General features: G+C 47.7%; 1 protein-coding gene across 1 annotated transcript in view; it reads left to right on the forward strand.

Annotated features, from left to right (window-relative positions):
• The window catches only part of diaph2 (diaphanous-related formin 2), a gene marked incomplete in the record, with an annotated part of 415,240 nt that overhangs the window by 82,438 nt on the left and 304,922 nt on the right, over positions 1 to 27,880 (forward strand). The window contains 1 exon segment of the mRNA XM_062524176.1: positions 23,261 to 23,400. Coding sequence (XP_062380160.1) covers positions 23,261 to 23,400 — 140 coding nt within the window.

The following is a 27,880-nucleotide window of genomic DNA, read 5'->3' on the forward strand; positions in this document are numbered from 1 at the left end:
CCTCCACAGTTCCTCTCTGACCTTTCTTTCTCCAAAGCAGAGATTAATCCAGTCCCAAGCTCATCTGAACCGCAGGCACACGTGTGTTGGTGTGTGCCTTTCTGCTTAGAGGAAGTCCTGTGCTCCCCTGAAGGAACAAGAAAGGGGGAGAGACAGAGGGATAGAGAGATAGAGAGAGGGGGATAGAGAGTGGGAGAATAGAGAGAGAGAGAGAGAGGAATACCAGTCCCTGGTAACGCCTCACTGACCCTTCTCCTGACCCTGAAGCTGCCTGCAGTGCTGCCCCTTGGCCTGTAGAGGGCACTCTTTGACTGCCGCTGAGCCCAGTTGCTCCCAGTCACCCGTGGAGCTCATTGACAATGCCAGAGAGAAAGCCCTTCTAGAGATATATGTATGCTGGGCCACCGTGTAAACCATGGTTTATCTGATGAGGAAATAACAAGCTCTGGCAGCGAGCGGACATGCGCCCTTGCCCTGACAGCATGTGAGTTGGGGCGGGGGGTGGTGCTGTTGATGGAGGTGGTGGTGGTGGTGGTGTTGTTGGTGGTGGTGGTGGTGGTGGTTGTGCTTGTGCTGTGCTCGGGGGTGCCTAAGCTCGTGGGGGATGTGGGGTGTCAGGAAGTTGGGGGAGCGAAAATGGGGTTGTTTATGGATCGGATCAAACTCACATTAAATGGTTTCCGCGCTCATGCTAATAGGATTTAATAGGACTGGCGTGTCAGCAGCGAGGCACATTGATCCTGTTTAGCATGCCTCTATGTGCATATATGGGCGCAGGGCTGTGTGTGGGTAGGTGGCTCGGCGAGCACTGGAAGAAGCTATGCCTCGCCTTGTGTCGTGACGCGAGTGTGTGTTTGTGTGTGTGTGTGTGTGTGTGTGTGTGTGTGTGTGTGTGTGTGTGTGTGTGTGTGTGTGTGTGTGTGTGCGTGCTTGCAGGTCTGTTTGTGTGTGTGTGTGTGTTTGTGTTTGTGTGTTTGTGTGTGTGCGCGCTTTTCCCCCTCTTTAAAACATATGGCTTTCACAGTAGACTGCTGTTTTCTGTTCCTACGCGGAAGCCCTGTCTTCAATAATGGATGGTCCTGGCAGGTGGAGAGGCATTGATTTTACATCCCCGGCTTTGCCGGGGTTTTTATAGGACTGGCTAAATGTCATTATCCGCAGGTGGGGAGGTGATGAACTGCAATGAGGCCTGATGTGGAAGGGGCGTGTGTGGACTTGCCACTCACTCATAAACATTCCCAGAGGCTGCTCCTCTGGCCTCTCTCTGCCACGCTGGGGCCCGGGGCTGACTAATGGCTCTCTTGTTCGAGCGGTGGGAAGCCTCTTACATCTGTGGGAGGCCTTTCCTCTCGCCACTCGTTTGGAGCTTGTCCACTATTTAGTATTTTTTTTTGGATGCGCACAAGGTTATGTGTCTGTGTGTCTGTGTGTCTGTGTGCCTGTGTGTCTGTGTGGCTGTGTGTCTGTGTGTCTGTGTGGCTGTGTGTCTGTGTGTCTGTGTGGCTGTGTGTCTCTGTGTGTGTGCCCCCATTCAGTGTTGCACCCTGAGTAAGTCTGTGTGTGTGTGTGCATGTGTGTGTGTGTGATGTCTTTGTGCATGCAGTAGTGTGTTCACTTGCATAAGTGTATTTGCTGTGAGCACTTGGTACATGTTTTGTTCAGCTTGAGGGAACAGTGTCAGGCAGTCAGTTTATGTGTGTGTGTGTGTGTGTGCGTGCGTGCGTGTGTGTGTGTGTGTGTGTGTGTGTGTGTGTGTGTGTGTGTGCTTGTGTGTGTGTGTGTGAGTGTGTGCGCGAGTGCATGCACGAGTCAGGCTTATTGTGTCTCTTCGTCTCTTCTGCCAGGAGTATTAGTTTTTAGTGTAGTCGCTTGGCTGGCGGAGTCGGCGGGGAGAGTTAAGGTTCTCTCTCTCTCCACCCGGTGTGTATTTCTCCTAATCCCCTCTCTCCCCGTACGCATCCTAATGTCACCCCAAACCGAGCGGAGATTAATTCACCCCCTCGCTTTCCAATCTCTCGTGAACTAATGTATGCCTTTCCCAACCCCTCCTCCCCAATCGCCGCCTCGCTGTGTGCTCACACCTTGAAGGTCAAGTCCCGGCTTCCTAATTAATTGTCAGAGCTTTTTTGATAATGTTTTCTGTGGCTAGAGCCATAGCTAAACCAGCTATTAGCATTCAACAAGCTTGTTTATCAGCTGTGGCAGTAGTTCTCTCTTCTTTATGGACCCCTCCTCCACCCCTCTCTCTCTCTCACACTCTCTCTCTCTCTCTATCTCTCTCTTGTGCTCTCGCATGCTTTTTCTGCCTTCTTATTTAGATGGTGCTGTTGTTGTTTGCATCTCATATTCAAATGGACCCTCCCCCTCGGAAAGCTCTGTAGGATGGTTGTCAATTACACCATTGTTTGGGCTGCACCATCTTCATTAGGCAAACGCGCGGGCGGTTAGGGGGAAGGCTGGTGGTGGTGATGGTGGTGTCGACGCTGGGGTGGGGGGAGGGGGTTGGGGGGCGATCTGCACCAACGCCACTTGAGAGTCGATGCTGAGCCTCATCTTCGCTACTACTGCACAGTTTCCCCCTGCCAAGGGAAATCTGTTGCGAGGTGCGCGCTCACATAAGCGAAGATTGGAGGAGGATGGTTTTGCTGGAAATGTTCATTAAAAAATGCCTAATGGTGTCACACGCGGCACAGCTTTCTTGTGAAGAAACAACTGAATGTTTTTTATCACCCTCTATTAGCACTGTCTTTTCAACACGGTTTTGTTGTTAATGTTGTGCTGTGTCTGAGTGGCGCTAGTCGTTCCCTGACACATGTAGGAGTCTGTTGGGGCACGGCTTTGCTAGGGGTGGTGTCGGGTTACACATCAGCGCTTTAACGCCTCACTCCATCTTTCCCAGAATTGGGCAATTGTGTGCATTTACAATCCGATAAACTTCATTATGTCTGCCCACTAACCAGTTACCCAACCCCCTCAACCTCACCCCCCCACCCTCCCTCGGTGCATCATCTGGAAATGGTGTATGGAGTTTACATGCCCCAATTTACCACAGCGCAAGCCCTATTGTTGGAGGAGAATGTGATTTTCGTCTTAGGCTGATTGAACTAATGTTTCTCTCGCTGTGAACGGGGGTTGAATTCCTCCACTGGTCTTTGTGTTGAGCTGATTAAACCAGGGGGAATTCGTGTCCATGGGGGGTTAAGAGGGAGGAGGCTGGCTGGCTGGCTGGCTGACTAGAGAGGCGACATCATTGCTGGCGCTGGTGCGTGGCGAGAAGACCTACCTATTCACATGTTAATCACCGCGTCGCCCTCCGGCGTGGCAAGGGAGGCAATCAGAACCTCTGGCGAAGGGGAGAGAAGGCGGCAGGGACCGCAGAATGCCCAGAGATCTTCACCGTGTGGGCTCACCCCCCCCTCCCCCCCCCGCGCCTCATCAGAGAATTACAGACCAGCTGACTAAAGGCATCCAAATGAGTTTGTCTGGATTTGATGGCGTTTCATGTCATCTACACAGAAGGATAATGTCTCTGTCCTCCACACTCCTCCAAAACTCCTCAGTGTCCGCCCTGGAGGAGCAGAGGAAACAACCCCAACACATTGATTGCATGACGGTTTTATAACATCCTATAAAGCCTTGGCTTTTATAGACGGGCAGACAATTCCTTGACCTTGCCGAAAGTTGAGGCACGGTGAATTTAATAAACATTATTTATTAATGACGAGCTTGTCAGTGGCAGATGTGAGTCGCGTGTCACGGTGAAGGTGGCTGGAGATAACTTTGGAGAGGGCTGTCTGAACGGGCTTAAGGTCGAGTCCATTTTCCTCTGGTCTGATATTATTACACCTTGTCTCTTTGTCAGCCCACAGACATATTCATTCCAAAGGTCAGATCTTTTGTGCTAGTCCGTGCTTCGGACAGCGCTAAAGATCACACACATGTTGTATTAAAGATCACATTGAATAAAAGGCCTAAAACTTAAAGTTGTAGCTGAAAAAAAAACTCCAAATGAGAGCAATACATTGATGTAGTTTGCTTCTGGGAAAACCTCCCCAGAGGCCGTTGAATAGAGGTGACATATGCCACCGGCAGGGATCGTCTCCAACCTCTCTTTGGTGTTGCGGTCAGTTCATCTGCCCTTTTACTGGGCTGCATGTACCACAGCCCACTCTTTCACTCTAACACACACACACACACACACACACACACACACACACACACACACACACACACACACACATACACACACATTCACACACACACACACACACACACACACACACACACACACACACACACACACACACAGACATACACACGCACACACACAGACACACACACACACACACACATACACACACACAGCTCGGCTCAGTCGGCTGTGACGCGGTGAGGTGTTGGCAGGTCCTCCCGTGTGATCCGTGGCCAGCGCCACTCCCGCGCGGCCCCGCCGACTCACCTGCCGACGGAGAGGACAGGCGATGCGAGGCGAGGAGAGGAGTCGAGAGGGCTTGCGTGACCACACTGACCGTCATTATGCCAGCCTCCTCCGCCTGTAAACAGCCCATAATGTCCGCCCGATGGTGGGGAGAGAGGCCGAGGGGGGTGCTGCGGGTCTGGGCACAGTCTGTCTGAGTGCTGTTTATCTGCTCATTGGCACGTCTTGAGGACGCGGCCTCCTACAACACTGTTCTCCACCCCTCGCTTCAGCTTTTAATGGCAGCACATATTGATTGGGCCAGTATAATGTAATTTTGCCTCTCGTTTGCCTCTTTTCAAACATTGGAGGTGAAAGGCAAATGCCTGTCTGGCATAAATCCCTCTCTCCATCTCTCTCTCTCTCTCTCCCCCCCTCCTTCCTTCCCCCTCATCAGAACCTGCTTGGCTGTTTGGGTGTTGGGCCAAAAGCTGTAAAGTCCTGCTGCTGAAGGAGTTTTATGGCCACGTCGGCTGGCTCCTTCGCTCCACTTTACCCTTGTCAGTCTTCCAGACCGAGGCCCCTCCGGCGACGGCCGGTACAGGACACGGAGGGGGAAAAATCCTATAAAATCTTTGTCCCTGACAGGGAGCAAATTTAAAGAACTAATTTTCAAATCAAATTGTAAATCTCTTTGCTTGGGTGCACAGCAGGACTCTCATGGTCTCTCTCTCTCTCTCTCTCTCTCTCTCTCTCTCTCTCGTTCTTTTCTCCCTCTCCCTCTCCTCTCTCTCTCTATCGTTCACTCACACCCTCTCTCCTTCTCTTTTCTCTCTCGCTCTCCTTCTGTCTCTCTCTCCTTCTCCTCTCTTTTTCCCTCTCTTTCTGTCTCTCATTCTCTCTCTTGCTCACTTACTCCCTCTCTCCTTCTCCTCTCTCTCTCTCTCTCTCCCCCTCTCTCTGTCCCTCACTATTTGATCATCTCTCTTCGGCGGGTTCTGCTTCACCTCGTCTCCCCTCCTGTAGTCTTTTGAGTCTAAATAATGCAATTGGTATAAAGCAGTTAACTGAATCACACTGTGCAAAAGGAAGTGTAGTTGAACTCTTTGATGCTGCTCTTTGACTCGATTCTAGCGCAGATGCATTATGATTATCAATGAGGATCGGATTGGCGAGGAATGCAGTAGAACTCCTCAACATTGCCTGCTCCTGAAGATGGCGTTTGTGCTTCGACGCTTGTTAAGGAACACATGCACACCAGTCTTATAGATGCTCTCATTACCCTTAGGATCCCTGCAGGGGGTTAATGATTTATCGGTAATTGAGTAGTGCAGAACAGACACATGGCGAGCTCTATGATCAGCTGTGATGGTGTGTATGTGTGGCTGTGCAAACGCAAAGACAGCTCTCTCTCTCTCTCTCTCACACACGCACACACACACACACACAGACACAGGCACAAACGCACAGAACCAAGAACGCACACACACACACACACACACACACACACACACACACACACACACACACACACACACAGGAACACAAACGCATATGCTTTTGTGTACAGCAAACTAAAAGTGCTCACCAGATGGTGGAATGCTGTCTCATCCCAGTCACAGCTCCCCTCTTGTTACCATCTCTCAATGCTCACCTCTGTAGGTGTCTGTTTAGAATAGTACAAATGAATCCAGATGAGATAAAGAGATCACAGAGAGAGAGAAAAGCACAAATGAACGCCAGCTCTCATTTCCTTAAACAAAAAGCCGCCATCTTGATCTGTTGCACCTCTCCCCGCTCCATTACTCTAAGCATTGTCTACAGCTCTTATTGGAACCTCCAGACTCTAGGCCATATGAGCGTGTTTGCATTCCCCAGCACGGCACCAGAGAGCATGCTTTAGTTTAAATGATCTTCCATTGAGCCATGGTGCAGCAGACAGACGGAATAGATAAATATATACAGTCTGTTTTTCTGTCTCTGTCTCACACACACACACACACACACACACACACACTCAAGGGGCTTGCATGCTCCTCTGCTTTGAAACCCTTTTGTAGGAGATGCCTGGGTATAACTAAATCCCACTCTCAAAAAAAAACATTTTACCCCCTGTGTCTACTAGGCTTCCAACTCGTACACACACGCAGGCACATACAAAAGAAAACAGAGAAATAGCTTCTTTGTACAAGCCAAACATCTCCCTCTTTTTCTCTCGGCACATCAGAGAATTCTCCTCTTAATTTGATTTTTACCTTTGAGGGCTTTTTGGGTAATACAGGTTGTTGTATTGATACATACTGTAGGCATGCTGTCAACTAGTCCCCACACACCGCTTTCAGCTCCATCGAGGCTTTGATAAGGAAGTCCTGGGGTGTCAAAGTTAGCAGCAACACCTAAAAAAACCCCACACACCTTGAGCAGAATGCGTGCTGTAGCAATTCGGGGCCCTTGTCTGTGTCATGTCCTCTAGTGATTTATTGTCAGTCCTTTGGAGAGCACCTGTGCTTTTATAGAGATACTGATTATCAGCCAAAACCCTAATAAGACTCGGTTTTCCTCCATTGTTCCTTTGTCCATCAGTATCCTGGGTAAAATGTTGGCGGTACCAATAGAAACTGAAAAAAAACAGAGTGGGGAGTCTTTCATTTCACCACTGTAGAGGTCACAGGCAATTAAAATGTCTACAGCCAGAGAGTGTACACAGTAAATTCAGAGGCTGTATTTGTCTGACTTTGTTTTTTTTTCTCTCCCATCTCTACTGAAGTTTCAGAAGTGTTGTTTTGCTCTCTTTGCCTTGCCTTTTTGAGCTCGCTTTATTCATGTTCCTGGACTTATTTTCTCTCTCATTACCATTTCTCCGGCACTGCAGAAAATCCCAGCATAGAAAAACCTTTAGGCTTTGATACTTCCACCAGTCGGGGCTCGGGCCTCTTTCGAGTCATCCTCAATGGTGCTGTCTGCATTTGAATACAAGCAAGATGCAGACGGGGGCGGGGGGGTGCCTTGCTGACTCTCTCTAGGGATATAAACCCCTCCTTGTGACTTGCGATGGAAGTGCAATCAGACAGGTATCTATTTGGGAGGAAGGCCATATCATCCCTGCCCATGTGCCAGACAGGCACCCTAAGGGTCTGGAACCTCCCAGCCGAAAGTTAACTGTTTCACCTGCCCCTGGTGCCAGTTGGCATGGCTACCGTCTCCCGAGGCACCTGCGGGTAGCGTCCTGGTATTTTGCAGCGTCCCCAGAGCTCCATTTGCCATCCATCACGGAGACCGCCGAAGGGCCTCAAAACATGGAGGGAGGGCCACAGCAGGGCCCACCTCCGACTGCGGGGGCTGACGCCATCTCCCAGCCTTTCCGAGAGCTTGTTTATCAGAGCTCGGTAGAAGCGGTCTTATTTTTTATTTTTTTGCAACGTCTAATAGCGTCATTGGGTTTTAAAACCTTCACCAAAGAAGAGGAGTGGCTTTTGCCCCCCCCCCCCCCCCCCCCTCTCTGTCTTGAGAAAAAAACAGAGCCATTATCAGGTGAGCTGAGAATTCTGGGAAGGTAGCCTGTAGAGAGAGTGCAAGCGTGCCTGCCCCTGCCCGCCCCTTCACTCTTCCTTCATGATGAATGTTCCTATCTGCAGGCGTTAGGTGCTCTATTTTTCACGCTGGTGCATGGGACATGGGGGCGGGTGGGAGGGATTGGGGTGCGCCATCTAGTTCTCTAATAGCCCCCCAGTCCCCCCTCCATCCCCCATGCCAGTCCCTGCAACCCCACTTTCACCCTTCTCTGAGCATGGTGTACGATCCTTGGAGAGAGGGGAGGATGACTAATCCGGCGAGTCTGTCTTGGGGGGGGGGGGGGGGGGGGAGAAGAGGAGGAGAGGTGCGTTGCGCTGCTTTGCTCAACCGTGGAAAGGTCATAGCCGTCACCGGCAGGACAGGTGGGCAGAAGATCCGCCGCTGCCAGGAGGAGGAGTGGTGCGGTGCGGTGCGGTGCGGTGCGGTGCGGTGTGGCGCGGTGCGGTGCGGTGTGGCGCGGTGCGGTGCGGTGTGGCGCGGTGCGGTGCGGTGTGGCGCGGCGCTGCGTCCCAGACTCCTAGACGTGCACCCACCCAGCACAGACCCCCAGCAGTCCTGTGGGGAGCAAGAGAGGCGATGGCACAAGAAAAGAGGAGAAACCAGACAACAGGAAACCGGAGAGACAGACAGAGAGATTATTGCATAAGACCACTGAGGGTCAGGGTGGCGGAGTGAACACACCCATGCGTTTGTGTTGTGCCACTTCAGGTCACATCATACTGTGAAATAAGACTTTAACACAAGAGTGTGCTGAAACACTGGTATCATGCCTTGTCTGCTTCAGTTAGAACTGTGCACAGCCGCACACGTATATGTCATGAGTTCAAAAAATGGTGGCTTGAATTCCATTTGCCAGTCTATTTAAGTAGTTGACATATTAAAAGGCATTTAGAGCTAATTCATGCATTTTGAATTGCTCACAACTAATCATAAGAGCCGCTCCCCATAGCTCTCATCCACTTCATTACCAGATCCACTTCCACTTCACAAAAAGAGGGAATATATCACTCATACTGCTCATAAGCCAGGCAGTTTGTCATCGAGTTGGGGGCCATTCCGTCTTAACGCGCCGAACAATATTCACAGAGTGAATGTGTGAGGCACAGAAGTGTGTGGGGAGGAATGAAAATCGGAAAATGTGTCCTGCGTTAAGGACAGTAAGTGTCTACGTTAAGTGGACCCTAAATGTTTGTCGGCTTTTTCGGTTTCTGCGCCGGACTGGCACGCCTGTCTACTGGACTTCTGGGCATTTAGCCCCCCTCCCAACACCCCCCATTACAGCCCCAGACCCCCCCCCCCCTTTCCACCCCCCACCCTCTCCCCTCACGTCTCCAGGCCGCAGTGCACAGGCAGCGTGCCACACCCAAGCGGCTCTCTCTCCATTCAACAGGCTAATTAATCTTGCTTTGTGGGGGTTTGGCGCTGCCAAGCGCGAGGCAGTGCCGGGGCTGCTGAGGCAGGCTTTCTGAAGTTTCCCCAGCTCTCATTTATGGCCCGTTAAAGATCTCGGCGTCTGTTATTAGGTGACACGGCCGACGGTGATGAATAGGTATTTGTACTGCTATTGAGCGATGCCGAGCGTATGTGTGTGGTTGGGGAGTTGGGGTTGGGGGGGCTGGGGGGGCTGGGGGGGCACTAGGGGCCACAGAGAGATGGAGCTGATTTAATGGTGCGGATATTAGAGCGGTGAGAGAGAGTCTTTTGTTTTTCTCAGACATCTTGAGCTGAATGCCGGCTCAATTAATGGCCAATGGGCTTATTATGGGAGGGAGCCATTCATGAACTAGAGGTCCTGGTCCAATTCACATGTGTAATCACTTGTGAATGCAATCTTTATCTTGCTCAAGGATGCACCGTGCGCTCACTTTTTTTTTTTTGTGGATGCATGGGACAGAACCGCAATCAGGATGTTCCGGAACAGATTTTTGGAAATCTAGATTTAGGAACCAACATATCTTCTGATAGAATATGTCCAGGTGTGAATGAATGAGTGCATGTACATGTGTTGTACAGAGAGTGAGTGAGAGAGTGAGAGAGTGAGAGAGTGAGAGAGTGAGAGAGTGAGAGAGTGAGAGAGTGAGAGAGTGAGAGAGTGAGAGAGCGAGAGAGCGGTGAGTGAGTGAGTGAGTGAGGTGAATGAGTGAGTGAGTGAGTGAGTGAGTGAGTGAGTGAGTGAGTGAGTGAGTGAGTGAGTGAGTGAGTGATGTGTGTGTTGAACCTTGCCCACGTGCAGCACCAGGCGGGCACACACACCTGCTCTGCATGGCAGCCATTAATCACCAGTTGCCCTCCGCACCACCACCACCACCAGTCGCCGCAGCAACCAGCTGCACTTGCCACCTCTTCATCAGCATCCAGCGTACTTAGAGGCCGACTTAAGACAAGTGCAGTCCTCTCTGGACACTCCTCCTTCCATCCCCTCATCCCTCTCTATTCCTCATCCCTCCATCCCTCCACCTCCCCAGCTCTTACTTGCTGGTGGGCCAGGCATCATCGACGAGCACTCCTTCTTTCTCTCTCTCTCTCTCTCTCTCTCTCTTTCTCTCCCTCCTCTGTTCTGTGGATGGCAGTTGTTTGCAGCAGGACTTGATTTATTTCATTTTAGCTGCAGGGTTGTGTCTGAAATACGGGGCAACAGATAATTTGCAGTAAACAAAGGATGATGGAGAAGACTTGTTTGCTGTACCGATGGGAGCCTTGTGTTGTTGAATCAGAGCAGAATGTGTCTGTGTGTGTTTGTGTGTGTGTGTGTGTGTGTGTGTATTAACAGGGGTTGTTTGTGGGCTAAGAAGGTAGGCACTGTGAAACAGATTTGATTTCATAGCAAAACGTGCAAACTTGTGTGTGTGTGTGTGTGTGTGTGTGTGTGTGTGTGTGTGTGTACATTTCATTTTGGCCAAACCTCCCCATATGAAGCACTGGGACGCTGAGCAGCTGTAGGCATCATCAAACAAGTCCATCAAAAAACGCCGGTGCTCATTTATTTCTCCTCTGCTCACCCGTCTGTGTTTGCTTGTTTATTTGTTTGTTATTTTTCCCCCTCCTTCCTCTCAGACTTGTCTTTCTCCCCAACGCTTCATCCTTGTCCATCTTCCACCATGCTTCTCTCTCCCTCTCTCTCTCTCCCTCTCTCTCGCCTTTCATTCCCAGTCTATCTACTCTGACTTGGTTGTGTAGTTTGCGCTCGGTCAGTCCCAGCTGCGCGTTCACAAGCGAGGGAGATGGAGGAGAGGGGAGGAGGAGGAGGAGGAGGAGAGAGAGAGGAGAGAGATGAGGATGGGAAGAAGGAGGAGGGAGATGGAGGGGAAGGGAGGAGAAGGAGGAGGAGGAGGAGGAGGAGAGAGAGGAGGATGGGAAGAAGGAGGAGGAGGAGGAGGAGGAGAGTTGAGGAGCTTCATTAGGGCTTTCACACCGCAATCAATGCTGCTGAGACACAAGCCCGGCTCAAATGAGATCCTCTGTGACTTCCGTCCTCCGCCCCCTACAGCCCCCTCCCTTTCTATAGAGAAAAGCAGCGCCGCTATTTGCCTCACTATGACAATGCATAAATATGCAATAAACGAGCTAAATCAATACATCCTTCTTCCTCTTCTACTGCAGAGTCTGCATGGCATCCTTTAGGGAAGAAGCAGTGAGGTCTAAATTAACTTTCCTTCCTTATCCCCCTCTCTCTCTCTCGCCGTCTATTGGGTTTGAAAGCCCCGTAAGGAGGGGTTCTTCTTAAGACCACTGTACATTGATCTGATTGAGTGACCTTCCCGATTGATTGACGAAGAGATGAGTATGGGCACCTCTCCAGCGGGTCGGCCCCCCCTAGGGGTCTCTTGTGTTCTCTCTCCCCTCGTCATACAGTAAGCCGTTGTTATTGCAACGGGACTCGCTGAGACGGGCGGAAGATGCACGGGTTGGCGTCTCTCACCGGAGCCTCTTTTCAACATTCATATGTTGTGCTTCAAGGTTCTAGTCCTTCCAGGCTGGCTGGGAAGTTTTACTGTCGAAAGCATTGTGCTTTTCGTGGATTCGGAATTTCAATTTTATTCTCGTGAACCCTTGTTCTGGACTAAAGCACATTCCAGTAAATAGAGTGAATAAGATTGCCTCTCTGAGGTGAAAGCATACAAATGTAAATTCATAGATAGATAGATAGATAGATACTTTATTGATCCCCAATGGGAAATTCAAGGTCCCAGCAGCTTAAGACACCACACACAACATGCAATACAATGTAAACAGGAAAATAAAAAGCAAATCAACAAATCAACATGACTAAAGGAGCAGTAAAATACTATAGATAAGATGTGCATGAGTGTACTGAGTCATATATATGTATATGGTCAAGCCCATATTGTTGTTCACATTTTGCCCACTACACACACAGCCTCCTTTGGCATTAGCTTTAGCACTGTCGCTGCCTCCATCGCTCCAGACGCCGCCGCTCACACAAATGTTTGCGTTACCCCTCTCAGCAGCCTTTCGACGAGCGCAGGGGGGGTGCGCGTTGTCTGGCAGCTGCTCCCCGTCTCCGAGAACATTTCCTGCGTTGTGAACCTGAGTTGTGAAAATGCGCGTCCCCCCCCCCTCCCCCCCTGCTGTGCTAAGGGAGGGAGCGTTCGAGGCGATGCTTCTCCTCCCCTCCTTCTCCTCCCGTTCCCACCCCCTCGTCTCCATCCCCTACCAAGTGGAGCAGTGTCAGCCAATGGCAGTCTCCCCCCTAAGCGTACAACCGTCACTCTCGCCTGCTGCTAATTGTCCATTTACTGTAATTGAGGAGGTTGATTAAACTGCACTGAATTGCTTTCAGAGAGGATCAGAGACAGGGTTGATGCTTTAGGAAGGAGATGCCTCAGATGATGACTACTGGATTTTTATAATTAAAAAAAATATATATTTTTATAATTCAGTGTATTGATGCCTGTCAGTTTCGGTGTCATAATTGTGGCCAAGGTTATGACCAGGACTAAAAAAAAGCCTTGAATGTATTTTTCAGATTATGATGTTTTACTTTTTCTCATGTTCAGTGCCCACAGAGAGAATAAAGGTCCTCCTACTGAGGCAAAACATGATACCAGGTCGTTGTACTTCTGAAAGACTTCTCAAACTCTTTATAAGCTGAAAATTACATCCTCATTCATTGTTGACATTATAGATTGATATGCATTCAATGTCTTTTAGTATTGGTCTGTAGCTTGCCCTTAAAGGGATATTCCGCCATTTTTGGAAATACGCTCATTTTCCACCTCCCCTCGAGCAAAACAATCGATATTTACCTTGTTCACGTTCATCCAGCCATTCTATGAGTCTGGCGATACAACTTTTAGCTTCAGCCTAGCATAGATCATTGAATCGGATTAGACCATTAGCTTCTCGCCTGCTAGCTTCATGTTTAAAAGTGACTAAGATTTCTTGTAATTTTCCCATTTAAAACGTGTCTCCTCTCAAGTTAGAAAGTGCAATAAGACCAACTGAAAATGAAACCTGGCGTTTTTCTAGGCTGATTTGACATGGAACTACACTCTCATCTGGCGTAATAATCAAGGCAACTTGCAAACGTACGGCGCAGTGATATCATACGCAGCATCTGAAAATAGTCCCCATAGACAACAAGCAGTAGTAGTGCCAGTAGTTTGCAAGTTGCCTTGATTATTTCGCCAGATGAGAGTGTAGTTCCATGTCAAATCAGCCTAGAAAAACGCCAGGTTTCATTTTCAGTTGGTCTTATTGCACTTTCTAACTTGAGAGGAGACACGTTTTAAATGGGAAAATTACCAGAAACCTTAGTCACTTTTAAACATGAAGCTAGCAGGTGAGAAGCTAATGGTCTAATCCGATTCAATGATCTATGCTAGGCTGAAGCTAAAAGTTGTATCGCCAGACTCACAGAATGGCTGGATGAACGTGAACAAGGTAAATATCGATTGTTTCCAAAAATGGCGGAATATCCCTTTAACAGTTGCAGAAAAAAGTAAATCAGTGTGTTTTAGGAAACCTGCCTCCGCTCAAACGAAACTAGGAAGACACATTTTTCTCATAGAGTCTTGGGTACATCGAGCAAATTTTCCTCACGTCATCATCAGTTTCTGTATTTTGAATCTTTATGCTATTTTATGCATTCTGTAAAGGATTTGGTTAGGGAAGTAATGACTGCCGTGTATTTGATGATGGCAAAACAAATCTGAGGGACATTAGATGTGCAGGAGACACTCAAAAATTGGTTCTGTGTCAGAAATAAAACCATATCAAAATGATGATGGTGTTGCTATGTTTAAATTAGAACGTGTTCTGTCATATCTTGCGGTACGTTAACACTTTATTTAAAAAAAGATGCAGGACTTTGATGTGCAAATATTTGATACATATATTCATTTGATTTGCTTATGGAGTTTTTTTTTTCTCATATCCACTTTTTATTTTATTTATCAGTAAACAGCCTCAAGTTGTTTTGGAGCAGGTTGGTTTTGTCCTCTCATCTTTCAATGAATTTTGAAGTTGCACTGAGAGGTTGGATATCTCTGGCTCAACGTAATGTTTTATTGATACTTTCATATGTCTTGATCAAAACACAGACAGTCTTCCTTTAAAAAAATCCATTTGAGCTGTAATCCTCGTCTCCATATCCCATTTTATTTATTGTTTCTTTTATTTCCTCTCCTTGGGATTCCTGTTCTTGAACATGGAGCTTTTGGACGGCCTAATTTCAGGTGCACACAAGGGTGACTTTGTGCATACTTTGTAAGCTTCACTTTCACAGCTATAAATTCTTACTGAAGGGCATCTGCTCCAATAATTTCAGGCTTTAAATGGGTAGGATTGCATTACCACTCCAAATGCAGCGTGGAGTGTCTTGCGCTGCTTTTTATTGGATCTATTAAATGACTGTATACAGTCCTGTGGAAAAAAAAAAATCATGTTTGGTTTGCGTTTTGATAGAATTATATGTGGTGTTTCGCATGTTGAGAACTCCTCTGCTCTCTTTCTCTATCTCTCTTTATTTCTCTATCTCTCTCTTTCTCTCTTTCACTCTCTTTCTCTCTCTTTATCCCCTCCCGTGTGTGTGTGTGTGTGTGTGTGTGCGTGTGTGTGTGTGTGTCTGTCTGTCTATGTGTGTGACTGTGTGTGTGTGTGGTAATCCTGCTTGCATTCAGACATCACGTCTGGTGGAGACTCCTTTGGGGGTTGAGGGCTCTCTGTGTGTGTGTGTGTGTGTGTGTGTGTGTGTGTGTGTGTGCGTGTGCGTGTGCGTGTGCGTGTGCGTGTGCGTGTGCGTGTGCGTGTGCGTGTGCGTGTGCGTGTGCGTGTGCGTGTGCGTGTGCGTGTGCGTGTGTGTGCTGGAGGTCTGTACATGAGTACTGCTGCGTGTGGTACTGATGTTGCGGGCTTCATCAGCGAGCTTCTGTCAGACTCAAGCAGCCGCAGGTCTGCGTTTTGGCCCTCCTCGGGGAGGTCAAGCCTGGGCTAAAGACATTTAAGGAGAGTGGAGATGACCTTCCCTCCTACTGGAGAGACACCTGCCCTTGTTTTTCCCGTGTTGTTTAGAGAGAGAAGGAGGCTTGGGCGAGGTTGTCTGGAGCTAGACCAGCTCCTGGGCATTTCTTTTGTATGAAGTTTGACAAGTCCAAGAGCCCCTCTCACCCCCCCTCCCCATCATCATTTGAATTCAGTGGTTGGCACCGGAATGGCGTACCACTGGGAGCGGACGTCAAGTGCTGTTTCTCCCCGTATGCAAATCCAAGTGCACAGGGGTTGCTTGCTGGTTTGGGCTCCTTGGCTTGCCTCCTCAACAAAGGCACAGACAGAGCGCTGTTTTTGACTCGCATTGCATCATCCCTTTCCCCCCGCTGTCACGTAGCCCCCTCACGGTTGTTCGCTGCCTCTCCCCGCACTGTTATTCCACAGGTTGTAGACAAAGCCAGCAGATGCTATCATTTTGTTCGACAGTAATTTGTTGCGGTGTTGTTAGTAGGCATCCGTCAGGGAGAGGATGTCATGGTGTGATTTGTGTCCAGGTTGCATCAGACTTGTCATTGTAATTGTAGCTTAATTCCATGATGTGCGGTGACTCACAAGTTATACTGGTGCTTGCTGTTTTTACACGGACTTTATTTTTTTAGACATGGGGTGAAATAATGAGTCCTCTAGTGTTTACATCACCGGATGTAATTCGTCAAGTGGATTTTGTTGTTGCCAATTCTGTCACAATGACCTTGCGCACAGCTCACATATGGGATTTGCCTTTTTATTCCTCCTCCTTGATCAATACCCAGATACATGGAAGATAATGCAAACAGGTTCTACAAACACAGAAAGCTGTTTTATTCTCTCTTGTTGTAATCTTTTGATGTTGACTGCATATCCATATTTTTAATATTCAGTGTCCTCTCAGTCTGTGTTCTCTGGCTTTCTTGACCACAGGTTTGTTTTCTTTCCATAAAGCTTTTTCTTGAGTCGTTTGGTCTTCCCAAGCTGACATTGCTGAGCATTAGGTGCTGTTGTATTTGCATTCCAGTGAATGGGGCTAAATCTTTTAATGCTTTAATCGTGTCTGCCTCAGACTCCTGCTGTTGCAGGGGTGGTGTTTTCTTTGTAGGCAGTTTTTGAGCATGTAATCAACCTAGAGACCTGGTTTTCTGGTCTCTCTGTGAGGACTTGGCTCACAGCCAGGTACTCATGTTGTCTCCAAATTGAGAAAAAGTACCTTTTCTTTTTGCAGTGTTTTATATCTCTCATTATGAGAAGCCTTGTGTTGCCCACATCAGCCTGTTGTGATTCGGCGGTGGCGTTGTTCTCAGGTTTAAGTGTTTGTGTTGACTGGTTCTTGTCATATCATGGTGGCTGGCATCTGAGTTCTCTATTGACCAGAATACACTGTTTGTGTATATGAATGAGATTTATGTAGCATAATTATTGGATTGTTCAAATGAAAAAAAAACATAAAATAAATCATTGGCAACTTGTGTAAGGAGGATAAATGGTTAAAAAAAGTTGCCACACATAGTTAAGTCAGGTTTTGTTCGCGAGTGGTGAAATGTTCACTGTTGGCATTCTCTTTGTATGGCATACCTCTCAGAGATGCAACTTTTGGGAAGAAGGGAGGGAAAAAAAGTGCATAGAGGTAAAGTCCTGGAAGACAGTAACCCGCTGGGCACGATCGCGGGTGAGTCACTGGGCAGCTGAACGGGCTGCCCATGAGAGCAGCAGGAGTTGTCATATATGCCTCTCATTGGATGTTGCATCCATCCAGGTAGCCTGCATCTCACCCTGCTCTGCCCTCCTGACCTTTTGAGACCTGAATACCTGAGTAGCTGTCTCAGACTTCAAGGATAGTCTTGTCTCCTCTTTCTCGCTCTCTTTTTCTCTCTCTCTTTCTCTTTTTCTCTCTCTCTCTATCGCTTTCTGCCTCTGTTATTCCCTTTCCTCCCTCCTCCGTTTCTCTGCTCTGTCCCCGTTGTCTTCCATGAGTTGTGTGTGTGTGTGTGTGTCTGTCTCTCTGAGAGAGAAAGAGAGAGATGATTTTTTGTGACAGTGTGTTTGTAGCGCGTAGGTGTTTCCGAAAACAGGACACCCCTCAGCATGGCTGTCATTCACACACTAATGAGCAGGAAATTAAAGGAATAAAGAGTTTCTTCCACTCGGCTTTGATACTGCTTGATGTGCACTAATTGCTAAGATTGTATCAGCGTTGTTTTTCAAAGGATCAGTGGGGCACTTTTGGAAATTTCCATTAATCACATACAAAGAAGAGGTAATTAAATTTTTCGTATTTTTCATTTTTTCCCCCCCTGTGTATTTTACAGGAGCATGATGTTAATATGACTGAGTCAGTTTTCGTCAATGATCATGGACAATTTGAGCAGCGTTGTTGGGGACACATTGGCACAGATTTGATTTGTCATTTGCCCCCAGTTTGTTGTTGTGGTGTGCGTGTTGAGCTCTCCTGATTGCATTGTGTCTCGGCCTCGTGCTGACAGGGGCCATAATTAGTGGTGTTGGTCTGATAATCCCTCGATGTCTCTGCACGGTTCTCCTTAAAGGTCACACATACTTAAAAAAGAGTTCAAGACAGAGCGGAATGGAGGGGAGAACGAAAGAGAAAAAGCAATATCACTGGCAGGTTATCTGATTAAGCAGATTAAAATGACACACAGTTTTTGGGGCCTAATTTAGCCGGATCATTCCAGCACGGGCGACCCCACGCTGAGTTAAATTACATCGTCCGTGCGTCTGCATGTCACCCCCCCCCCCCATCCCCCACCACCATCGTCAGCCTCCATCAACCCCTAATAATTCTCCCCCAGCTCACATAAGCAGGGACCTGGGTAGTGCAGAGGTAGATGCCCCCCTGCCACCCCCTCCCCCCTCCCCCCAGTGCCAGGCAGGGGCATGGTGCCTCCAGTGAGCAAGCAGAGAGCTTGAATAATGCATCTACCGGTCTTGCCGAGCGCGACCAGGATGACTCGGTCGAGGCAGCCCTGCTAGTTACGGTCTCATTACAGGTGAGAATTACAGGTGAGACAAGTGGAGGAGAATCAGCATGGCTTGGCACGCGCTCTGTCGCCAGGGTCTGGGGCACCGGCCGTGTAAGTAGGGCAGGCCAAAAGTGGAGGAGAAACGTGCACATGTTTACTATGGCATGCCGGAAAGGAAATGAACACTGAGAATATTGAGGGAAAGTCTGAATACATGAAACCAAATAGGAGAATATGAGTGAAAGTCTTAATGTATGGAACGAAAAGTTGTGTATGGAACAAAATCGAGAGAGAGACCAATTATGGTGTGGGGTGTGTGGGGTGTGTGGGGTGTGTGGGGTAAGAAACATACCCCGTTGCTGTCACCAAAGTCAAATTGGCATAGTAATTGGTCCCTGTACTATTTTCTTTAGCAGGAAATGCTATTGACAAGCAGGTATAGGAGCAGGAGATGAGCTCCTTAGATGTGTGCGGGAGGCTCCACGGGTCGTTTGCTTTCTACTTTTCCACATTTCCTTTGTCTCACTCAGTCCCCTCTTGCTCTCCCTCTCTCTCTCTCTCTCTCTCTCTCGCTAACACACACACACACTCTCCTTGTGTGGCCTTGCCATCACCCTCTCACTGCCTCATTGCTCTTCTCTATGTTGTTCTTTACTCACACCATATCAACCCACCCACCCTTTGTCCTGTATTTATGCTTTGCCCAGAGAAGAAACTCAATTACTAGAAGCAAGTGGGTATCGCTGTCTACATGATTAGTGTGGTCTGCCGTAATGTTGATATCATCCCACAGGAACGGGCAGACTGGGGTTGTTAGCCGCATATTATGGTTAGTCTCTGGTTTCCAAACGTAAAGGTCAGCGGGTAGTGAAACCAGAATCGTTGCTTTTCTGGAGTGAGCTTTGGCCTCTGGGAATTGCTTGGAAGAAAAATACCAAGTGCAACCTTACACACACACACACACTCACACACACACACACACACACACACACACACACAATTTTGTATTAAGGATATACGGACAGTTAATGACAAACTTGGCCTTTGCTAAAGTTAGCTTGGGATTGCTGTATCAAACTTGTCGTCTGCAATATAAAACATGTAGCAAAAATATATATCCTTATTTATTTTAGCAAATGTCAAATTTTCATAGTTTGTTGTGTAGTGCTAATTCACCCGAGAACCTTCCTAGAAGGCCACATCCCTATATAATTTAGGAGTGCAGCTGAGGAGAATCTGTAGGTTTTGCAGATTATATTTGATGTCATGAATACGGTGTGTATCAGTGCATAACAAACCCCAGAGATCAGCCTCCAAGGGCTGCCTCAAAGGGGCTCTGATCATCTCTAATCTCCAGGAAAACCAAATTAGGAGGTGCACGTGTGAGCTGGGTTATATCTCAGATCACTGTGACTTGTCATTACTGAGGTGAGGGGCTCGGAGTGCGGCACCTCGGCAGCTGCCAAAAAAAAAAAAGTCACAGCAAGGTGGAGGGAGGAGGGTTTGAACGCAGCGCGCTCTGCAGCTGCGGAGAAAGATCAAGAGGAATTAAAGCGAGCGTGATGAGAGACCGGCCGGGCCGCTCGGGGAGATCGAGTGTGAATCGGACCGCGTGAACGACCAGGGGGCTCCGGGGCAGGAGAGCGCAGGGCGGAAGGATTGCAGATTGCCCCGCGGAGAGACGCGGGGGCCCGGGGTGAATAGACTGAGACGCCTGCCTGCAGAGCACTTCTGTGGGGCCTTAGCCCTCCAACTCAAAGAGAGGCTTTGAACTCGCGAAAGAGATTGTTGAGCAATTTTTTTTGAGTCAGGTGCCCTCCAGAGGCTATTGAGTGTTGAATGTGCTCGAAGCAGAATTGGGTGGTTTGAGGAACAAGGCATGTGGGAAATGTGCCAGGATCCGTCCATGAGTCGCCAGAAAAAGCATTCCGAATTCAGTTTGAAGGTTGCATGTTCTCTCTCTCTCCCCGTGAAAAACATTGCTTAATGCCTACATCGCAAAGCGAAGAGATTATCTTCGTCTCCTTCACTTGCCGTGCACCTCAGAGCTCGCGTTGAGTGGCAGCCGTGCATCTGTTGCCTATTCAATCGCCTTGTGTCTGTTGAGCAGCGACTCAAAGAGCCATTGTTCACTCCACCTGTCTCCTCCATCTATCTGTATTTCATTGCTGTCTGTCACTCAGTCACTGTGATTTTTTTTTTCTTTCTTTTTTTTTTTTTTTCTTTTTTCGAGATACCCACCTTGTTTACCGTGGTGAAGGATCGCGGTGCTCTACATAAATTCTCCAAAGTTATGCGGGCCGAGATTTCTTCTTTATCCGCGCGCCTGTCTCTCCGGCATGACAAACGCGCCTCTGGAAGCTCGCGCTTGCTCTTCGACAGCTCGCTAGTGGGACACGGGGCTTATTTTTACCCTCCGACGGCTGCATGCAAGCAGGCCGACTTTTTTTCCCCTCCCTGGTGTATGTTTCAGACACTGCCATGTGGAAGACACCAGCCCCCCCCCCCCCTCAGATGAAAGTGCTTGGATATTACTCCCAAGCCACTTATTAGTGCCAGACACCCAAGCTGAAACACATTAAAACGAGTTCATTGCAGTTTAGAAGTTCCTCTCTGGTGTGTTTGTGTGCGTGTGCATGTCCGTGTGCGTGTGCGTGTGTGTGTGTGTGTGTGCGTGTGCGTGTGCGTGTGCGTGTGCGTGTGCGTGTGCGTGTGCGTGTGTGTGTATCTGTGTCTATCTTCTCTTTTCCATCTCCATCAATGTGATATACTGTCTTGCATGGAAACTTTGACACTCTCCTCACAGCCCTGCCGAGCTGTTTCCTGGCAGGTTGTTTTTTTTTCTTTGGTGTACTAGGCTAAATAAAAAAAATAAAAAAAAATAAGTTCAATATGTGGAGCATATAACATTATTGACATCGTTTCATCATAATGATGCTGTGTCTACAGTACCTTCAATCAGACAGTATGTGTCAAATACAGAAGAAAATCCATTACCCATATTACCTTACACTTAGTTGTGTTGAGGTATTTGAGGAAACAGCGGAGGCCTTAATGGATTGTCAATCTTTGCTGTGTTCTATATTGTCTCTGACTTTCCGCTGTGAGATGAGATTCTGTTGATAGTAACTTGGATGAATTGACAGCCGAGGGAAATTGATTTCAGCTGGGCTCAGAAAGTTATGAGCAAACTAATGCAGGGCTGCTAACAGACTGAAACACAGCGAGGGCGGTTTGACATCCTCCTTTTCCTCCGAGCCCTCACTCATCCTGATATAAGCTGTTGTTTATGCTGCACTCTATGGATCAGGAACCCCATATTACTGTCTCTCCTCTGCTTTTGACCAGAGGCTTTTCCCCCATGTTGATTTTTGAACTAAGCATCTTTTGAGGAAGTAACATTCTCAATGCCGCAATCTTAAACAAACTTCTCCAATGACCGCCTTCCGTGAAAGTTTTAGAAAGAAAAAAGAGAGAGTATCTGCACCTGTCTGCCACTGCCAGCAGGTTACAGCGCTTTGGGTAAGACAACAGTCTGTGATAACGTGGTCTGAAGCCTCCTTCCGGAGTTTTCCGCCGCTGAAATCCGTTTAGCATTAGCACTGTCAGTCTGTGCACAATGTGTGTCATGCTGCTTTGGAGCCAAAGGGTTGGCAGTGGGCTGCGCAGTACTGCTCCCTATGGACTAACCGGCCTGCCATTCTCTTGTCTGTCTACGCTGATTGAAGTGTGGGTTTTTGTGTGTGTGTGTGTGTGTGTGTGTGTGTGTGTGTGTGTGTGTGTGTGTGTGTTTGTGTCTGTTTGTGTGTAGGTGTTTGTGTGTGCTTGTGAATGAGTAAGAGAGAGAGAGAGTGAGATCACACAGTTTCAGCATGTCAATCCCATATTCTGTCTCAGCATGCACTATCAAACCATGTTTTTGTTTTTTAGTTGTGTTTTTTTATAGTTCCCCCTGTCTTCTTAGGGGTCCACTGATGATTACATTTTCCAAATCCGTTATCTTGTGAAAGGCGGATAAAGTCCTAGTGATTCTGTAAATCTTCTCTTTCATGGAAAACGATGCAGACCATAATTGCTCTTTTGTGCCTTTCGTTTGGCAGGGGGTAAATCCGTTGTTGTGCTCTTCGCCACAGCGAAGCGAGCGTTATTGCCGCGTTAGCGGCTAGTCAGGCCCCTTCCTCCTCTCCCCCCTCTGCCTTCTTATCGTTGCTGGTGCCAGCTTTGTTTTAAATAAAGCCTGCCCTAGAAACAGGGACGGCTCTAATCCCAGGGACATATCCCAACATGTTCCTCTGCACACTGACCTGCGCGGCCAGGGAGAGAAGGGAAAGACCGCTGGTCATCCCGGTTGGCTGCCAGTTTTCCGTGGTCTGCAAGGGCCAGCTTAAGAGTGGCTTGTCTGTCTTCTACTGCTTGAACGTGATTTAAATTCAAAACAAAAACAAAGCCGAAACAAAACAAAGCAAAAACAAAAACCGGTACTGTTTTTCATCTCCTGTACCCTGTTCTTTTTTCCATGCTAGAGAAAAGGAAATCTAGTGCTGTTTATTGCCACCCTGCTTTTTTATTTCACAGCTGTAAGTTTGAATGATAAGGCTTTACAGCAGAGCCAACACAGCCCTGTTACCTCCTCTGCACACTCTGTCATTTCCTGTCAAGCTAGCAGTATGGCGCCTGACACACATGTTGTAATTAATGCGTCTGTGCAGGCAGGCTGTAGCAGTGACTGATCCCCCCCCTCCCTCCCTCTCTCCCCCTCCTCAATTCTGTCTCTTCTCTCCTCGCTAACATGTCTTTATATCTGCAGGGAGGCCTGAGGAACAGCAAGCACGAGTGCACACTGTCATCCCAGGAGTACGTTCACGAGCTGCGCTCCGGCATCACCGACGAGAGGCTGCTCAACTGCCTGGAGTCCCTGCGCGTCTCCCTGACCAGCAACCCTGTCAGGTCAGTCAGGCTTGGTCTTGCCCTAGCCCTCCTCCTCCTCCTCCTCCTCCTCCTGCTCCTCCTCCTTGCCTTGACATCAGTCCCTTGTGCTGTGCACTGCGCGACCGACCGCTGCTCGTCGAGTTCCATGCGCCCCCACATTCGAGTGACGTCCGCTCATGTGCCCCGAGACGTGTCGATGGCGCATGGATTCTAGCCGACTTGCCTGCCAGTCTTCTCACAAGCCCCTTAATGTTCTAAAACAGTGTTAAGTTCATTCATCTGTCTCTCTCTCTACTTGTGGTTGTGGCACTAGCATCTTCTCCCCCCTTTTTTTTCTTCTTTTTTTCCTCATGAGCTGTTAGCATGCTAATTGGCGCCGGGTCTTTAGCTGTCTCCAGAGCAGTCTGTCTGCCCGGTGCCACAGGCTCGGTTAAACGAGCGTAGCCCACAGTGGCCACCAGGGCAGGCCGTTATTGCTCACCACTCTTCCCATTACGCCCTAATGGATAGGAAGTCGGCTTTTTACACATCAGAAAGCAAGCCGTTTTTGAGCCGAGATCCTAATAAGCGCTGCAGCTCACCCAGAGATCAACCGCTTTTTGCTTTGATTTCTCTTCATATGTCTCTTGGCCTTGCTCTGGCCTGCTTTTCCTTTTTCTCTCCGTCTGTAAAACAGTCTGTTTTATCATCTTTAATTCACTAGTTAAAATAATTTCACATTTCTTCTCAGTTCTGTGCAAAAATTCACATCAGATCCTTTATTGGCCCATTCATTCAATCATAATTAGACTGTGCTGGATTTGGAAGCCCATTTACACCAAACTTGACTTCTATTACCCCCCTCCACTCTCCCCCCCCCCCCCCCCCCCCCCACAATCTACGTGTGGATGGGGTCTTCAAATTTAATTTGGTCCCAGCTGCACGGAGGAACAGTTTGTGACAGCGCACCCTCTCAATTATTTACCAGTCCACTAACAGGAAGATGTTCGTTAATGTGAATCAATGAGTGGTGCATATAGAGTGGTCATCAGATGAGTGACAGAACCTCGGCTAACAGAGAAAGGACCAACTCGTTGGAAGCCCCCAGAGGAGAGATGGTTTGACCCCCCCCCCCCACCCACCCATACCCCTTCCCACCCACCCACCCACACCCCTCCCCACCCTCGATCGTGTACGGAGAGAGACATCATTATTGTGTCTGCACAGCTTGGGTTACTAACAGGCTTCTCTGTGGTCTAACGGGGGAGACATCCACACCAAGGCAGCCTAGAGTAGCAGACGCTATCACCCAATTGCACCGCTTAATTCTTATACACACAGACACAAAATCTTCATTTAGATGGCTAGTGAGCATGCCTCAGAATAGCTCTACTTCTTTAGTGAGCCTCTGTCTTTAATTATGGGTATCTGTGCTTTCCCTGATAAATCAGTTGCTCGGCAAATCCTCAGCATTCATCTCATGTTAGCCGACAGCCTGCCCATTAAGTAACAAAAACAGTCTTGTTCACTATGTTGTGTCTTTACCATCCGTAAGCCCACTATGTGTACCCTGCTGGAACTTTGATGCCTTGTTCATCGCTCCTAGCTCTCTCTGTGTGTGTGTGTGTGTGTGTGTGTGTGTGTGTGTGTGTGTGTGTCGGCTTTGGCACATCCATGCGGTGAAAGGGCAGTTTGCGCCAGGGGCCGCGAGTTAGGCCAAGACCACCCTCTGGGCGTGTGCAAATTGCTGAACTTCTGACCGCCGATGAAAGGGGAGGGCTACTCAGCGCTCCTGTGTGGACACGACTCCCTCCTCCCTCCTCCCTCCTCCCCGCCACCCGGCGAAGGCCAGGACTTGCTGGGAGAAAGGCCCCCCCTGGGGTGATGTGTTGACGGGGCGGTGCGGAGGGACCACTGCGCTGCCTCCACCTCCAGCTCCCCCTGTCCCCTCCCAGGCTTATTTTAATGCTGCCACCACTGAAGGGGACGTTTCAGCCTTGTCGGCGAGCATGCCAAGGTTACTCCCAATTAATATGAATGGAGCTAATTGTCACGGATCACAACACACAGGAAATGCGAGCTGCACCCCCCCCCCCCCCCCCCCCACACACACACACCCTCCACCTGCCCCCCCCCCCCCCCATGCCCCTCAACCCCCACCCGCCCGACCTCCCTACTTCCCCCCGCACCCCCTCGGTGTTTTGATTGTTCTATGTTAATGTAACCTTTGCAGTGTACTTTTAGGTTTATGTATTTGAAATGAGCGTTGAGAGGACAGCGGCATAATGCACTTGGGTTCACTGTGGCTTTTTTTTAAAAAAAAAAAAAAACATGTACACAGCACAGATCACTGCGCCCTTGCTCTAAAATCTCACCTCACGCAATGGCTGTCCCAGATTCGCACAATCAGCTGCTTTGGCAGGAACACCAAAATAATGTTAAGAATTTTAGATGTACCACAGATCAGAAGCTAAACTGTTGTAAACTTAGTTTTGTTGTTGTTTGATGTTCAGGTTTGTATTTTTCTAAGAAAAAGATTAAGGTCGGACTGACGAGGTTGACGCACACTTTACTGAGATGATTTTGCACCTCCAGACACGGACCTGTTTAGAAGTGCAAATGTTTTTTTTTATTAAAGTTGCAGTAATAAAGTAAGTAGTATTGTTGAGCAAAAGTTAAAGTTTGTACAGAATGATTGTCAGTGGTCTTTTTAGTGGCATATATGGCTGTATACAGTACTGTATATGGCTCTATAAAGTCTGAGGCCCGCAATTTTATCATGAAACTTTTTCTTAGTTTTTGTTAGACATTGCCTTGCTTTTTTCCTGTCTTGTAAAGATGCAGTGAAGGTTTGGCCCCATCCACTGAAAATGCAATCTGTTCCTGATAAAAAATGCTCCAAGCCCCACGGCTATTGCAAAGGACGATTACTTACATGTCCTTTCAAACATTATCCATGTGTAGGGCTAACAAATATGTTACTGAGAGAACTCATTTAAATCATAGCCTTTGCAGTCAGGTTTATTCCATATTAATCATCAAGTGTGGTAGGCTGTGACAAAAAAAATCAGCAGATAATTTGAAAGGTGGGAGAAAAAGGACGACATTGCTAATACCGTTTTTTCAGCTCGTAGGACAAATGATCTGTGGATGCATTTGGAATTCACTTTTGGGAAACAAATCATTGCAGCCACACTCTGGACAGTTTTAATCTCTTAAGCTGCCCTTGCCCTCTGTTTATCAACCTGAGATTTGCATACATTCCCCGCAGTCTGTCTTCACCACCTCAGCCTGGTCTTTTGCAGTCCACGTGCTCGCGAGCATTTCTTACTCACTTAGGGCCCTAGTTTGATGGCAAAACCAGTTGATGGAACAGAAAGAGTAGGGCTATTCTAGTGAGATATATGTAGGGTTTATTAAAGCAATGTGCCATATTACCGCCAGTGTTTTTAAAAAATAAATAAATCAATAATTACGCTATTTAATTCATCCTTATTTCAGTGCAATATAAGTATGCTTTATTAATAGGCAATTATAAGGTGTATTGTTACTTTTTACAAAGATTACATTGAAAACAAGTTAAATGCTCATTTAGATGTAAGGGCAATTCCATATCAGTTGGAACAGGTCCGACACCATGGTCCTCAGTTTTTCCTGATTTTTGGTCCAAATGTTCCTCCATGTCTCATTAGAAGAAAACCAAAATTTTAGCTGGGTATCTTGTTTAGTTTCTGAGATATGGCTCTTCAAATGTGGTTAGACGCGTCCTAAAAAAAGGCTGAAAATTCTGGATTTAATGAGCACCACTTTTTTTTAAACCCCTCTCCTCTCTTAAGGCTACCATATTATTTTCTAAAAATTTGAACACTGGGGCAGTACCCTGTGTTGTTGTCCAAAATCATAAAGGAATTACAGTCCTTCCCACCATTGGAGACTTATTCATCGAAACAAACCCATATTTGTTTTGAAAGCAATGAAAAAAAAAACCTGTTTTTGTTCTCTTATGGTCATGAATGGCTAGCACTTACAGTTTTAAAACTCTACATATATATAGTCCATGAGTAAGAGAACATGTTGACAAAAAATTGAGAATGTTAGTTTTCGTATTTCGAGGCTATGAGCCTTCAAAGTTGGCCAAAATGGCGTTTTTTCCTAAAAATGCCACTTTTATTGCCTTTTTCCAAGGACAAGATGAAATGCAAATCCAACATTTCTTTTTTTCTGCAATAGTGTGGCACTTTGTAGATCATGTGAATGTGGTAGATCCAACCTGTCCATTTTAATATCCCCACAGCACATGTCTGAAGTTAGAAAAAATGAAAAAATGTCTTTGCTGAAGGAGGTGTTGGTTTGATTTGTATGAACCTCTTAGAAGGACAATATGGGGTGTAAACTCATTTTGTCTTTTTGAGGGATCAGCATGCCATCCTGTTAACAGGATAAAAATCTTATATCCCATTTTTACTCTTTATTGATCCCTTAGAATATGTCCAAAAGTTGTCATAAATGAAAAAAGGCG

The sequence above is a fragment of the Sardina pilchardus genome, chromosome 21 (assembly GCF_963854185.1).
Source record: "Sardina pilchardus chromosome 21, fSarPil1.1, whole genome shotgun sequence".
Classification (NCBI taxonomy): Eukaryota; Metazoa; Chordata; class Actinopteri; order Clupeiformes; family Clupeidae; genus Sardina; species Sardina pilchardus.